Source organism: Phyllobates terribilis, unplaced genomic scaffold (assembly GCF_046119375.1).
Source record: "Phyllobates terribilis strain yellow unplaced genomic scaffold, ASM4611937v1 Scaffold_14__1_contigs__length_39327217, whole genome shotgun sequence".
NCBI classification, from domain to species: Eukaryota; Metazoa; Chordata; class Amphibia; order Anura; family Dendrobatidae; genus Phyllobates; species Phyllobates terribilis.
Window position 1 is genome coordinate 32,532,150 of NW_027362774.1, and position 16,028 is coordinate 32,548,177.

General features: G+C 42.1%; 1 protein-coding gene across 2 annotated transcripts in view; it reads right to left on the bottom strand.

The window, feature by feature from the left end:
- COQ9 (coenzyme Q9) overlaps positions 1-16,028 on the bottom strand; it is a 41,198-nt gene that overhangs the window by 5,542 nt on the left and 19,628 nt on the right. For both annotated transcript variants that reach the window (XM_073659870.1, XM_073659871.1), the window contains exon 5: positions 15,394-15,478. In XM_073659870.1, the coding sequence (XP_073515971.1) occupies positions 15,394-15,478 (85 nt within the window). The remainder of the gene's footprint in view (positions 1-15,393; positions 15,479-16,028) is intronic.

Sequence of the window (16,028 nt, forward strand, 5' to 3'; positions counted from 1 at the left end):
TCACCGCTCTCCAGATATCAGTTATATTATACAGCGGTGACATCACCACTCTCCAGATATCAGTGATATTATACAGCAGTGACATCACCATTCTCCAGATATCAGTTATATTATACAGCAGTGACATCACCGCTCTCCAGATATCAGTTATATTATACAGCAGTGACATCACCGCTCTCCAGATATCAGTGATATTATACAGCAGTGACATCACCATTCTCCAGATATCAGTTATATTATACAGCAATGACATCACCGCTCTACAGATATCAGTTATATTATACAGCAGTGACATCACCATTCTCCAGATATCAGTTATATTATACAGCAATGACATCACCGCTCTACAGATATCAGTTATATTATACAGCAGTGACATCACCGCTCTCCAGATATCAGTTATATTATACAGCGGTGACATCACCGCTCTCCAGATATCAGTTATATTATACAGCGGTGACATCACCGCTCTCCAGATATCAGTTATATTATACAGCGGTGACATCACCGCTCTCCAGATATCAGTTATATTATACAGCAGTGACATCACCGCTCTCCAGATATCAGTTATATTATACAGCAGTGACATCACCGCTCTCCAGATATCAGTTATATTATACAGCAGTGACATCAGCGCTCTCCAGATATCAGTTATATTAAACAGCAGTGACATCACCGCTCTCCAGATATCAGTTATATTATACAGCAGTGACATCACCGCTCTCCAGATATCAGTTATATTATACAGCAGTGACATCACCGCTCCCCAGATATCAGTTATATTATACAGCGGTGACATCACCGCTCTCCAGATATCAGTTATATTATACAGCAGAGACATCACCGCTCTCCAGATATCAGTTATATTATACAGCGGTGACATCACCGCTCTCCAGATATCAGTTATATTATACAGCGGTGACATCACCGCTCTCCAGATATCAGTTATATTATACAGCAGTGACATCACCGCTCTCCAGATATCAGTTATATTATACAGCAGTGACATCACCGCTCCCCAGATATCAGTGATATTATACAGCAGTGACATCACCGCTCTCCAGATATCAGTTATATTATACAGCAGTGACATCACCGCTCTCCAGATATCAGTGATATTATACAGCAGTGACATCACCATTCTCCAGATATCAGTTATATTATACAGCAGTGACATCACCGCTCTCCAGATATCAGTTATATTATACAGCAGTGACATCAGCGCTCTCCAGATATCAGTTATATTATACAGCAGTGACATCACCGCTCTCCAGATATCAGTTATATTATACAGCAGTGACATCACCGCTCTCCAGATATCAGTTATATTATACAGCAGTGACATCACCGCTCCCCAGATATCAGTTATATTATACAGCGGTGACATCACCGCTCCCCAGATATCAGTTATATTATACAGCGGTGACATCACCGCTCTCCAGATATCAGTTATATTATACAGCGGTGACATCACCGCTCTCCAGATATCAGTTATATTATACAGCAGTGACATCACCGCTCTCCAGATATCAGTTATATTATACAGCAGTGACATCACCGCTCTCCAGATATCAGTTATATTATACAGCGGTGACATCACCGCTCTCCAGATATCAGTTATATTATACAGCAGTGACATCACCGCTCTCCAGATATCAGTTATATTATATAGCAGTGACATCACCACTCTCCAGATATCAGTTATATTATACAGCGGTGACATCACCACTCTCCAGATATCAGTTATATTATACAGCGGTGACATCACCGCTCTCCAGATATCAGTTATATTATACAGCAGTGACATCACCGCTCTCCAGATATCAGTTATATTATACAGCAGTGACATCACCGCTCTCCAGATATCAGTTATATTATACAGCAGTGACATCACCGCTCCCCAGATATCAGTTATATTATACAGCGGTGACATCACCGCTCTCCAGATATCAGTTATATTATACAGCAGTGACATCACCGCTCTCCAGATATCAGTTATATTATACAGCAGTGACATCACCGCTCCCCAGATATCAGTTATATTATACAGCGGTGACATCACCGCTCTCCAGATATCAGTTATATTATACAGCAGTGACATCACCGCTCTCCAGATATCAGTTATATTATACAGCAGTGACATCACCGCTCCCCAGATATCAGTTATATTATACAGCAGTGACATCACCGCTCCCCAGATATCAGTTATATTATACAGCGGTGACATCACCGCTCCCCAGATATCAGTTATATTATACAGCGGTGACATCACCGCTCTCCAGATATCAGTTATATTATACAGCGGTGACATCACCGCTCTCCAGATATCAGTTATATTATACAGCAGTGACATCACCGCTCTCCAGATATCAGTTATATTATACAGCAGTGACATCACCGCTCTCCAGATATCAGTTATATTATACAGCGGTGACATCACCGCTCTCCAGATATCAGTTATATTATACAGCAGTGACATCACCGCTCTCCAGATATCAGTTATATTATACAGCAGTGACATCACCACTCTCCAGATATCAGTTATATTATACAGCAGAGACATCACCGCTCTCCAGATATCAGTTATATTATACAGCGGTGACATCACCGCTCCCCAGATATCAGTTATATTATACAGCGGTGACATCACCGCTCCCCAGATATCAGTTATATTATACAGCAGTGACATCACCGCTCTCCAGATATCAGTTATATTATACAGCGGTGACATCACCGCTCTCCAGATATCAGTTATATTATACAGCAGAGACATCACCGCTCTCCAGATATCAGTTATATTATACAGCAGTGACATCACCGCTCTCCAGATATCAGTTATATTATACAGCAGTGACATCACCGCTCTCCAGATATCAGTTATATTATACAGCAGTGACATCACCGCTCCCCAGATATCAGTTATATTATACAGCAGTGACATCACCGCTCTCCAGATATCAGTTATATTATACAGCAGTGACATCACCGCTCTCCAGATATCAGTTATATTATACAGCAGAGACATCACCGCTCTCCAGATATCAGTTATATTATACAGCAGTGACATCACCGCTCTCCAGATATCAGTTATATTATACAGCAGAGACATCACCGCTCTCCAGATATCAGTTATATTATACAGCGGTGACATCACCGCTCTCCAGATATCAGTTATATTATACAGCAGTGACATCACCGCTCTCCAGATATCAGTTATATTATACAGCAGTGACATCACCGCTCTCCAGATATCAGTTATATTATACAGCAGTGACATCACCGCTCTCCTGATATCAGTTATATTATACAGCAGAGACATCACCGCTCTCCAGATATCAGTTATATTATACAGCGGTGACATCACCGCTCTCCAGATATCAGTTATATTATACAGCAGTGACATCACCGCTCTCCAGATATCAGTTATATTATACAGCAGTGACATCACCGCTCTCCAGATATCAGTTATATTATACAGAGGTGACATCACCGCTCTCCAGATATCAGTTATATTATACAGCAGTGACATCACCGCTCTCCAGATATCAGATATATTATACAGCAGTGACATCACCGCTCTCCAGATATCAGTTATATTATACAGCAGTGACATCACCGCTCTCCAGATATCAGTTATATTATACAGCAGTGACATCACCGCTCTCCAGATATCAGTTATATTATACAGCAGTGACATCACCGCTCTCCAGATATCAGTTATATTATACAGCAGTGACATCACCGCTCTCCAGATATCAGTTATATTATACAGCAGTGACATCACCGCTCTCCAGATATCAGTTATATTATACAGCAGTGACATCACCGCTCTCCAGATATCAGTTATATTATACAGCGGTGACATCACCGCTCTCCAGATATCAGTTATATTATACAGCAGTGACATCACCGCTCCCCAGATATCAGTTATATTATACAGCAGTGACATCACCGCTCTCAAGATATCAGTTATATTATACAGTGGTGACATCACCGCTCTCCAGATATCAGTTATATTATACAGAGGTGACATCACCGCTCTCCAGATATCAGTTATATTATACAGAGGTGACATCACCGCTCTCCAGATATCAGTTATATTATACAGCAGTGACATCACCGCTCTCCAGATATCAGTTATATTATACAGCAGTGACATCACCGCTCTCCAGATATCAGTTATATTATACAGCAGAGACATCACCGCTCTCCAGATATCAGTTATATTATACAGAGGTGACATCACCGCTCTCCAGATATCAGTTATATTATACAGCAGTGACATCACCGCTCTCCAGATATCAGTTATATTATACAGCAGTGACATCACCGCTCTCCAGATATCAGTTATATTATACAGCAGTGACATCACCGCTCTCCAGATATCAGTTATATTATACAGCAGTGACATCACCGCTCTCCAGATATCAGTGATATTATACAGCAGAGACATCACCGCTCCCCAGATATCAGTTATATTATACAGCAGTGACATCACCACTCTCCAGATATCAGTTATATTATACAGCGGTGACATCACCGCTCTCCAGATATCAGTTATATTATACAGCGGTGACATCACCGCTCTCCAGATATCAGTTATATTATACAGCAGAGACATCACCGCTCTCCAGATATCAGTTATATTATACAGCAGTGACATCACCGCTCTCCAGATATCAGTTATATTATACAGCGGTGACATCACCGCTCTCCAGATATCAGTTATATTATACAGCAGTGACATCACCGCTCTCCAGATATCAGTTATATTATACAGCAGAGACATCACCGCTCTCCAGATATCAGTTATATTATACAGCAGTGACATCACCGCTCTCCAGATATCAGTTATATTATACAGCGGTGACATCACCGCTCTCCAGATATCAGTTATATTATACAGCAGTGACATCACCGCTCTCCAGATATCAGTGATATTATACAGCGGTGACATCACCGCTCCCCAGATATCAGTTATATTATACAGAGGTGACATCACCGCTCTCCAGATATCAGTTATATTATACAGAGGTGACATCACCGCTCCCCAGATATCAGTTATATTATACAGCGGTGACATCACCGCTCTCCAGATATCAGTTATATTATACAGCAGTGACATCACCGCTCTCCAGATATCAGTGATATTACACAGCAGTGACATCACCATTCTCCAGATATCAGTTATATTATACAGCAGAGACATCACCGCTCTCCAGATATCAGTTATATTATACAGCAGTGACATCACCGCTCTCCAGATATCAGTTATATTATACAGCAGTGACATCACCGCTCTCCAGATATCAGTTATATTATACAGCAGTGACATCACCGCTCTCCAGATATCAGTGATATTATACAGCAGAGACATCACCGCTCCCCAGATATCAGTTATATTATACAGCGGTGACATCACCGCTCTCCAGATATCAGTTATATTATACAGCAGTGACATCACCGCTCTCCAGATATCAGTGATATTACACAGCAGTGACATCACCATTCTCCAGATATCAGTTATATTATACAGAGGTGACATCACCGCTCTCCAGATATCAGTGATATTACACAGCAGTGACATCACCATTCTCCAGATATCAGTTATATTATACAGCGGTGACATCACCGCTCCCCAGATATCAGTTATATTATACAGCGGTGACATCACCATTCTCCAGATATCAGTTATATTATACAACAGTGACATCACCGCTCTCCAGATATCAGTTATATTATACAGAGGTGACATCACCACTCTCCAGATATCAGTTATATTATACAGCAGTGACATCACCGCTCTCTAGATATCAGTTATATTATACAGAGGTGACATCACCGCTCTCCAGATATCAGTTATATTATACAACAGTGACATCACCGCTCTCCAGATATCAGTTATATTATACAGCAGTGACATCACCACTCTCCAGATATCAGTTATATTATACAGCAGTGACATCACCGCTCTCCAGATATCAGTTATATTATACAGCAGTGACATCACCGCTCTCCAGATATCAGTTATATTATACAGCAGTGACATCACCGCTCTCCAGATATCAGTTATATTATACAGCAGTGACATCACCGCTCTCCAGATATCAGTTATATTATACAGCAGTGACATCACCGCTCCCCAGATATCAGTTATATTATACAGCAGAGACATCACCGCTCTCCAGATATCAGTTATATTATACAGCAGTGACATCACCGCTCCCCAGATATCAGTTATATTATACAGCAGTGACATCACCGCTCTCCAGATATCAGTTATATTATACAGCAGTGACATCAGTTATATTATACAGCAGTGACATCACCGCTCTCCAGATATCAGTTATATTATACAGCAGTGACATCAGTTATATTATACAGCAGTGACATCACCGCTCTCCAGATATCAGTTATATTATACAGCAGTGACATCACCGCTCTCCAGATATCAGTTATATTATACAGCAGTGACATCACCGCTCTCCAGATATCAGTTATATTATACAGCAGTGACATCACCGCTCTCCAGATATCAGTTATATTATACAGCAGTGACATCACCGCTCTCCAGATATCAGTTATATTATACAGCAGTGACATCACCGCTCTCCAGATATCAGTTATATTATACAGCAGTGACATTACCGCTCTCCAGATATCAGTTATATTATACAGCAGTGACATCACCGCTCTCCAGATATCAGTTATATTATACAGCAGTGACATCACCACTCTCCAGATATCAGTTATATTATACAGAGGTGACATCACCGCTCTCCAGATATCAGTTATATTATACAGCGGTGACATCACCGCTCCCCAGATATCAGTGATATTATACAGCAGAGACATCACCGCTCCCCAGATATCAGTGATATTATACAGCAGTGACATCACCGCTCTCCAGATATCAGTTATATTATACAGCAGTGACATCACCGCTCTCCAGATATCAGTTATATTATACAGCGGTGACATCACCGCTCTCCAGATATCAGTTATATTATACAGCAGTGACATCACCGCTCTCCAGATATCAGTTATATTATACAGCAGTGACATCACCATTCTCCAGATATCAGTTATATTATACAGCAGTGACATCACCGCTCTCCAGATATCAGTTATATTATACAGCAGTGACATCACCGCTCTCCAGATATCAGTTATATTATACAGCAGTGACATCACCGCTCTCCTGATATCAGTTATATTATACAGCAGTGACATCACCGCTCTCCAGATATCAGTTATATTATACAGCAGTGACATCAGCGCTCTCCAGATATCAGTTATATTATACAGCAGTGACATCACCGCTCTCCAGATATCAGTTATATTATACAGCAGTGACATCACCGCTCTCCAGATATCAGTTATATTATACAGCAGTGACATCAGCGCTCTCCAGATATCAGTTATATTATACAGCAGTGACATCACCTCTCTCCAGATATCAGTTATATTATACAGCGGAGACATCACTGCTCTCCAGATATCAGTTATATTATACAGCAGTGACATCACCGCTCTCCAGATATCAGTTATATTATACAGCAGTGACATCACCGCTCTCCAGATATCAGTTATATTATACAGCAGTGACATCACCGCTCTCCAGATATCAGTTATATTATACAGCAGTGACATCACCGCTCTCCAGATATCAGTTATATTATACAGAGGTGACATCACCGCTCTCCAGATATCAGTTATATTATACAGCGGTGACATCACCGCTCCCCAGATATCAGTTATATTATACAGCGGAGACATCACTGCTCTCCAGATATCAGTTATATTATACAGCAGTGACATCACCGCTCTCCAGATATCAGTTATATTATACAGCAGTGACATCACCGCTCTCCAGATATCAGTTATATTATACAGCAGAGACATCACCGCTCTCCAGATATCAGTTATATTATACAGCAGTGACATCACCGCTCCCAAGATATCAGTTATATTATACAGCAGTGACATCACCGCTCTCCAGATATCAGTTATATTATACAGCAGTGACATCACCGCTCTCCAGATATCAGTTATATTATACAGCGGTGACATCACCACTCTCCAGATATCAGTTATATTATACAGCAGTGACATCACCGCTCTCCAGATATCAGTTATATTATACAGCAGTGACATCACCGCTCTCCAGATATCAGTTATATTATACAGCAGTGACATCACCGCTCTCCAGATATCAGTTATATTATACAGCGGTGACATCACCGCTCCCCAGATATCAGTTATATTATACAGCAGTGACATCACCGCTCTCCAGATATCAGTTATATTATACAGCAGTGACATCACCGCTCCCCAGATATCAGTTATATTATACAGCAGTGACATCACCGCTCTCCAGATATCAGTTATATTATACAGCAGTGACATCACCGCTCTCCAGATATCAGTTATATTATACAGCAGTGACATCAGTTATATTATACAGCAGTGACATCACCACTCTCCATATATCAGTTATATTATACAGCAGTGACATCACCGCTCTCCAGATATCAGTTATATTATACAGCGGTGACATCACCGCTCTCCAGATATCAGTTATATTATACAGCAGTGACATCAGTTATATTATACAGCAGTGACATCACCGCTCTCCATATATCAGTTATATTATACAGCAGTGACATCACCACTCTCCATATATCAGTTATATTATACAGCAGTGACATCACCGCTCTCCAGATATCAGTTATATTATACAGCAGTGACATCACCATTCTCCAGATATCAGTTATATTATACAGCAGTGACATCACCGCTCTCCAGATATCAGTTATATTATACAGCAGTGACATCACCGCTCTCCAGATATCAGTTATATTATACAGAGGTGACATCACCGCTCTCCAGATATCAGTTATATTATACAGCGGTGACATCACCGCTCCCCAGATATCAGTTATATTATACAGCAGTGACATCACCGCTCCCCAGATATCAGTTATATTATACAGCAGAGACATCACCGCTCCCCAGATATCAGTTATATTATACAGCAGTGACATCACCGCTCTCCAGATATCAGTTATATTATACAGCAGTGACATCACCGCTCTCCAGATATCAGTTATATTATACAGCAGTGACATCACCGCTCCCCAGATATCAGTTATATTATACAGCAGTGACATCACCGCTCTCCAGATATCAGTTATATTATACAGCAGTAACATCACCGCTCTCCAGATATCAGTTATATTATACAGCAGTGACATCACCGCTCTCCAGATATCAGTTATATTATACAGCAGTGACATCACCGCTCTCCAGATATCAGTTATATTATACAGCAGTGACATCACCGCTCTCCAGATATCAGTTATATTATACAGCGGTGACATCACCGCTCTCCAGATATCAGTTATATTATACAGAGGTGACATCACCACTCTCCAGATATCAGTTATATTATACAGCAGTGACATCACCGCTCTCCAGATATCAGTTATATTATACAGCAGTGACATCACCGCTCTCCAGATATCAGTTATATTATACAGAGGTGACATCACCACTCTCCAGATATCAGTTATATTATACAGCAGTGACATCACCGCTCTCCAGATATCAGTTATATTATACAGCAGTGACATCACCGCTCTCCAGATATCAGTTATATTATACAGCAGTGACATCACCGCTCTCCAGATATCAGTTATATTATACAGCGGTGACATCACCGCTCTCCAGATATCAGTTATATTATACAGCAGTGACATCACCGCTCCCCAGATATCAGTTATATTATACAGCAGTGACATCACCGCTCTCCATATATCAGTTATATTATACAGCAGTGACATCACCACTCTCCAGATATCAGTTATATTATACAGCAGTGACATCACCGCTCTCCAGATATCAGTTATATTATACAGCAGTGACATCACCGCTCTCCAGATATCAGTTATATTATACAGCAGTGACATCACCGCTCTCCAGATATCAGTTATATTATACAGAGGTGACATCACCGCTCTCCAGATATCAGTTATATTATACAGAGGTGACATCACCGCTCTCCAGATATCAGTTATATTATACAGCAGTGACATCACCGCTACCCAGATATCAGTTATATTATACAGCAGTGACATCACCGCTCTCCAGATATCAGTTATATTATACAGCAGTGACATCACCGCTCCCCAGATATCAGTTATATTATACAGCAGTGACATCACCACTCTCCAGATATCAGTTATATTATACAGCAGTGACATCACCGCTCTCCAGATATCAGTTATATTATACAGCTGTGACATCACCGCTCTCCAGATATCAGTTATATTATACAGCGGTGACATCACCACTCTCCAGATATCAGTTATATTATACAGCTGTGACATCACCGCTCTCCAGATATCAGTTATATTATACAGCAGTGACATCACCGCTCTCCAGATATCAGTTATATTATACAGCTGTGACATCACCGCTCTCCAGATATCAGTTATATTATACAGCGGTGACATCACCACTCTCCAGATATCAGTTATATTATACAGCAGTGACATCACCGCTCTCCAGATATCAGTTATATTATACAGCAGTGACATCACCGCTCTCCAGATATCAGTTATATTATACAGCGGTGACATCACCGCTCTCCAGATATCAGTTATATTATACAGCAGTGACAACACCGCTCTCCAGATATCAGTGATATTATACAGCAGTGACATCACCGCTCTCCAGATATCAGTGATATTATACAGCAGTGACATCACCGCTCTCCAGATATCAGTTATATTATACAGCAGTGACATCACCGCTCTCCAGATATCAGTTATATTATACAGCAGTGACATCACCGCTCCCCAGATATCAGTGATATTATACAGCAGTGACATCACCGCTCTCCAGATATCAGTTATATTATACAGCTGTGACATCACCGCTCTCCAGATATCAGTTATATTATACAGCAGTGACATCACCGCTCTCCAGATATCAGTTATATTATACAGCAGTGACATCACCGCTCTCCAGATATCAGTTATATTATACAGCGGTGACATCACCACTCTCCAGATATCAGTTATATTATACAGCAGTGACATCACCGCTCTCCAGATATCAGTTATATTATACAGCGGTGACATCACCGCTCTCCAGATATCAGTTATATTATACAGCAGTGACATCACCGCTCTCCAGATATCAGTTATATTATACAGCGGTGACATCACCGCTCTCCAGATATCAGTTATATTATACAGCGGTGACATCACCGCTCTCCAGATATCAGTTATATTATACAGCGGTGACATCACCGCTCTCCAGATATCAGTTATATTATACAGCGGTGACATCACCGCTCTCCAGATATCAGTTATATTATACAGCAGTGACATCACCGCTCTCCAGATATCAGTTATATTATACAGCGGTGACATCACCGCTCTCCAGATATCAGTTATATTATACAGCGGTGACATCACCGCTCTCCAGATATCAGTTATATTATACAGCAGTGACATCACCGCTCTCCAGATATCAGTTATATTATACAGCGGTGACATCACCGCTCTCCAGATATCAGTTATATTATACAGCGGTGACATCACCGCTCTCCAGATATCAGTTATATTATACAGCGGTGACATCACCGCTCTCCAGATATCAGTTATATTATACAGCAGTGACATCACCGCTCTCCAGATATCAGTTATATTATACAGCAGTGACATCACCGCTCTCCAGATATCAGTTATATTATACAGCAGTGACATCACCGCTCTCCAGATATCAGTTATATTATACAGCAGTGACATCACCGCTCTCCAGATATCAGTTATATTATACAGCAGTGACATCACCGCTCTCCAGATATCAGTTATATTATACAGCAGTGACATCACCGCTCTCCAGATATCAGTTATATTATACAGCAGTGACATCACCGCTCTCCAGATATCAGTTATATTATACAGCAGTGACATCACCGCTCTCCAGATATCAGTTATATTATACAGCAGTGACATCACCGCTCTCCAGATATCAGTTATATTATACAGCAGTGACATCACCGCTCTCCAGATATCAGTGATATTATACAGCAGTGACATCACCGCTCTCCAGATATCAGTGATATTATACAGCGGTGACATCACCACTCTCCAGATATCAGTTATATTATACAGCGGTGACATCACCGCTCTCCAGATATCAGTTATATTATACAGCAGTGACATCACCGCTCTCCAGATATCAGTTATATTATACAGCGGTGACATCACCGCTCTCCAGATATCAGTTATATTATACAGCAGTGACATCACCGCTCTCCAGATATCAGTGATATTATACAGCAGTGACATCACCGCTCTCCAGATATCAGTGATATTATACAGCGGTGACATCACCACTCTCCAGATATCAGTTATATTATACAGCGGTGACATCACCGCTCTCCAGATATCAGTTATATTATACAGCAGTGACATCACCGCTCTCCAGATATCAGTTATATTATACAGCGGTGACATCACCGCTCTCCAGATATCAGTTATATTATACAGCGGTGACATCACCGCTCTCCAGATATCAGTTATATTATACAGCGGTGACATCACCACTCTCCAGATATCAGTTATATTATACAGCGGTGACATCACCGCTCTCCAGATATCAGTTATATTATACAGCAGTGACATCACCGCTCTCCAGATATCAGTTATATTATACAGCAGTGACATCACCGCTCTCCAGATATCAGTTATATTATACAGCGGTGACATCACCGCTCTCCAGATATCAGTTATATTATACAGCAGTGACATCACCGCTCTTCAGATATCAGTTATATTATACAGCAGTGACATCACCGCTCTCCAGATATCAGTTATATTATACAGCAGTGACATCACCGCTCTCCAGATATCAGTTATATTATACAGCAGTGACATCACCGCTCTCCAGATATCAGTTATATTATACAGCGGTGACATCACCGCTCTACAGATATCAGTTATATTATACAACAGTGACATCACCGCTCTCCAGATATCAGTTATATTATACAGCAGAGACATCACCGCTCCCCAGATATCAGTTATATTATACAGCGGTGACATCACCGCTCTCCAGATATCAGTTATATTATACAGCGGTGACATCACCGCTCCCCAGATATCAGTTATATTATACAGCAGTGACATCACCGCTCTCCAGATATCAGTTATATTATACAGCGGTGACATCACCGCTCTCCAGATATCAGTTATATTTTACAGCAGTGACATCACCGCTCTCCAGATATCAGTTATATTATACAGCAGTGACATCACCGCTCTCCAGATATCAGTTATATTATACAGCGGTGACATCACCGCTCTCCAGATATCAGTTATATTATACAGCGGTGACATCACCGCTCTCCAGATATCAGTTATATTATACAACAGTGACATCACCGCTCTCCAGATATCAGTTATATTATACAGCAGTGACATCACCGCTCTCCAGATATCAGTTATATTATACAGCGGTGACATCACCGCTCTCCAGATATCAGTTATATTATACAGCAGAGACATCACCGCTCCCCAGATATCAGTTATATTATACAGCAGAGACATCACCGCTCCCCAGATATCAGTTATATTATACAGCAGTGACATCACCGCTCTCCAGATATCAGTTATATTATACAGCAGAGACATCACCGCTCTCCAGATATCAGTTATATTATACAGCAGAGACATCACTGCTCTCCAGATATCAGTTATATTATACAGCAGTGACATCACCGCTCTCCAGATATCAGTTATATTATACAGCAGTGACATCACCGCTCTCCAGATATCAGTTATATTATACAGCAGTGACATCACCGCTCTCCAGATATCAGTTATATTACACAGCAGTGACATCACCGCTCCCCAGATATCAGTTATATTATACAGCAGTGACATCACCGCTCCCCAGATATCAGTTATATTATACAGCAGTGACATCACCGCTCTCCAGATATCAGTTATATTATACAGAGGTGACATCACCGCTCTCCAGATATCAGTTATATTATACAGCAGAGACATCACCGCTCTCCAGATATCAGTTATATTATACAGCAGAGACATCACCGCTCTCCAGATATCAGTTATATTATACAGAGGTGACATCACCGCTCTCCAGATATCAGTTATATTATACAGCAGTGACATCACCGCTCTCCAGATATCAGTTATATTATACAGCAGAGACATCACCGCTCCCCAGATATCAGTTATATTATACAGCAGTGACATCACCGCTCTCCAGATATCAGTTATATTATACAGCAGTGACATCACCGCTCCCCAGATATCAGTTATATTATACAGAGGTGACATCACCGCTCTCCAGATACCAGTTATATTATACAGCAGAGACATCACCGCTCTCCAGATATCAGTTATATTATACAGCGGTGACATCACCGCTCTCCAGATATCAGTTATATTATACAGCAGTGACATCACCACTCTCCAGATATCAGTTATATTATACAGTGGTGACATCACCGCTCCCCAGATATCAGTTATATTATACAGCGGTGACATCACCGCTCTCCAGATATCAGTTATATTATACAGTGGTGACATCACCGCTCTCCAGATATCAGTTATATTATACAGCGGTGACATCACCGCTCCCCAGATATCAGTTATATTATACAGCAGTGACATCACCGCTCTCCAGATATCAGTTATATTATACAGCGGTGACATCACCGCTCTGCAGATATCAGTTATATTATACAGCGGTGACATCACCGCTCTCCAGATATCAGTTATATTTTACAGCAGTGACATCACCGCTCTCCAGATATCAGTTATATTATACAGCAGTGACATCACCGCTCTCCAGATATCAGTTATATTATACAGCAGTGACATCACCGCTCTCCAGATATCAGTTATATTATACAGCGGTGACATCACCGCTCTCCAGATATCAGTTATATTATACAGCAGAGACATCACCGCTCCCCAGATATCAGTTATATTATACAGCAGTGACATCACCGCTCTCCAGATATCAGTTATATTATACAGCAGAGACATCACCGCTCTCCAGATATCAGTTATATTATACAGCAGTGACATCACCACTCTCCAGATATCAGTTATACTATACAGAGGTGGCATCACCGCTCTTCAGATATCAGTTATATTATACAGCAGTGACATCACCGCTCTCCAGATATCAGTTATATTATACAGTGGTGACATCACCGCTCTCCAGATATCAGTTATATTATACAGCAGTGACATCACCGCTCTCCAGATATCAGTTATATTATACAGTGGTGACATCACCGCTGTCCTGGGCACTGTACAGTGGATGTGATGACGCCGCTACCTGTGGCCAACGCTCTATGTAGGGGATGATCATCCTCAGCCGAGTCTCCACTGCGTCTCTCAGGAACTGCTCTGTTTTCTTCTTCCTGAAGCACAGGAGGTAACACCTTACAATGTGAACTATGTGCTGGGTTCCTCCCCGTGGCCCGTACTCGCTCCCCACGTCTCGTACTTGCGCCTCGCACCAGCTCCTGCACCTCGTACTCCCCGGGCCCCACAACCCGCACTCGTTCCCCTCGCCCCGCACTCGCTCCCCACACTCGCTCCCCCTGTTCACTCCCGGCGCCCCACACTCGCTCCCCTCGCCCCGCACTTGCTCCCCACACTCGCTTCCCCTGTTCACTCCCGGCGCCCTGCACTCGCTCCCCTCGCCCCACACTCGCTCCCCTCGCCCCGCACTTGCTCCCCACACTCGCTCCTCCTGTTCACTCCCGGCACCCCGCACTCGCTCCCCTCGCCCCGCACTCGCTCCCCACACTCGCTCCCCCTGTTCACTCCCGGCGCCCCACACTCGCTCCCCTCGCCCCGCACTTGCTCCCCACACTCGCTCCCCCTGTTTACTCCCGGCGCCCCACACTCGCTCCCCTCGCCCCGCACTTGATCCCCACATTCGCTCCCCACACTCGCTCCCCCTGT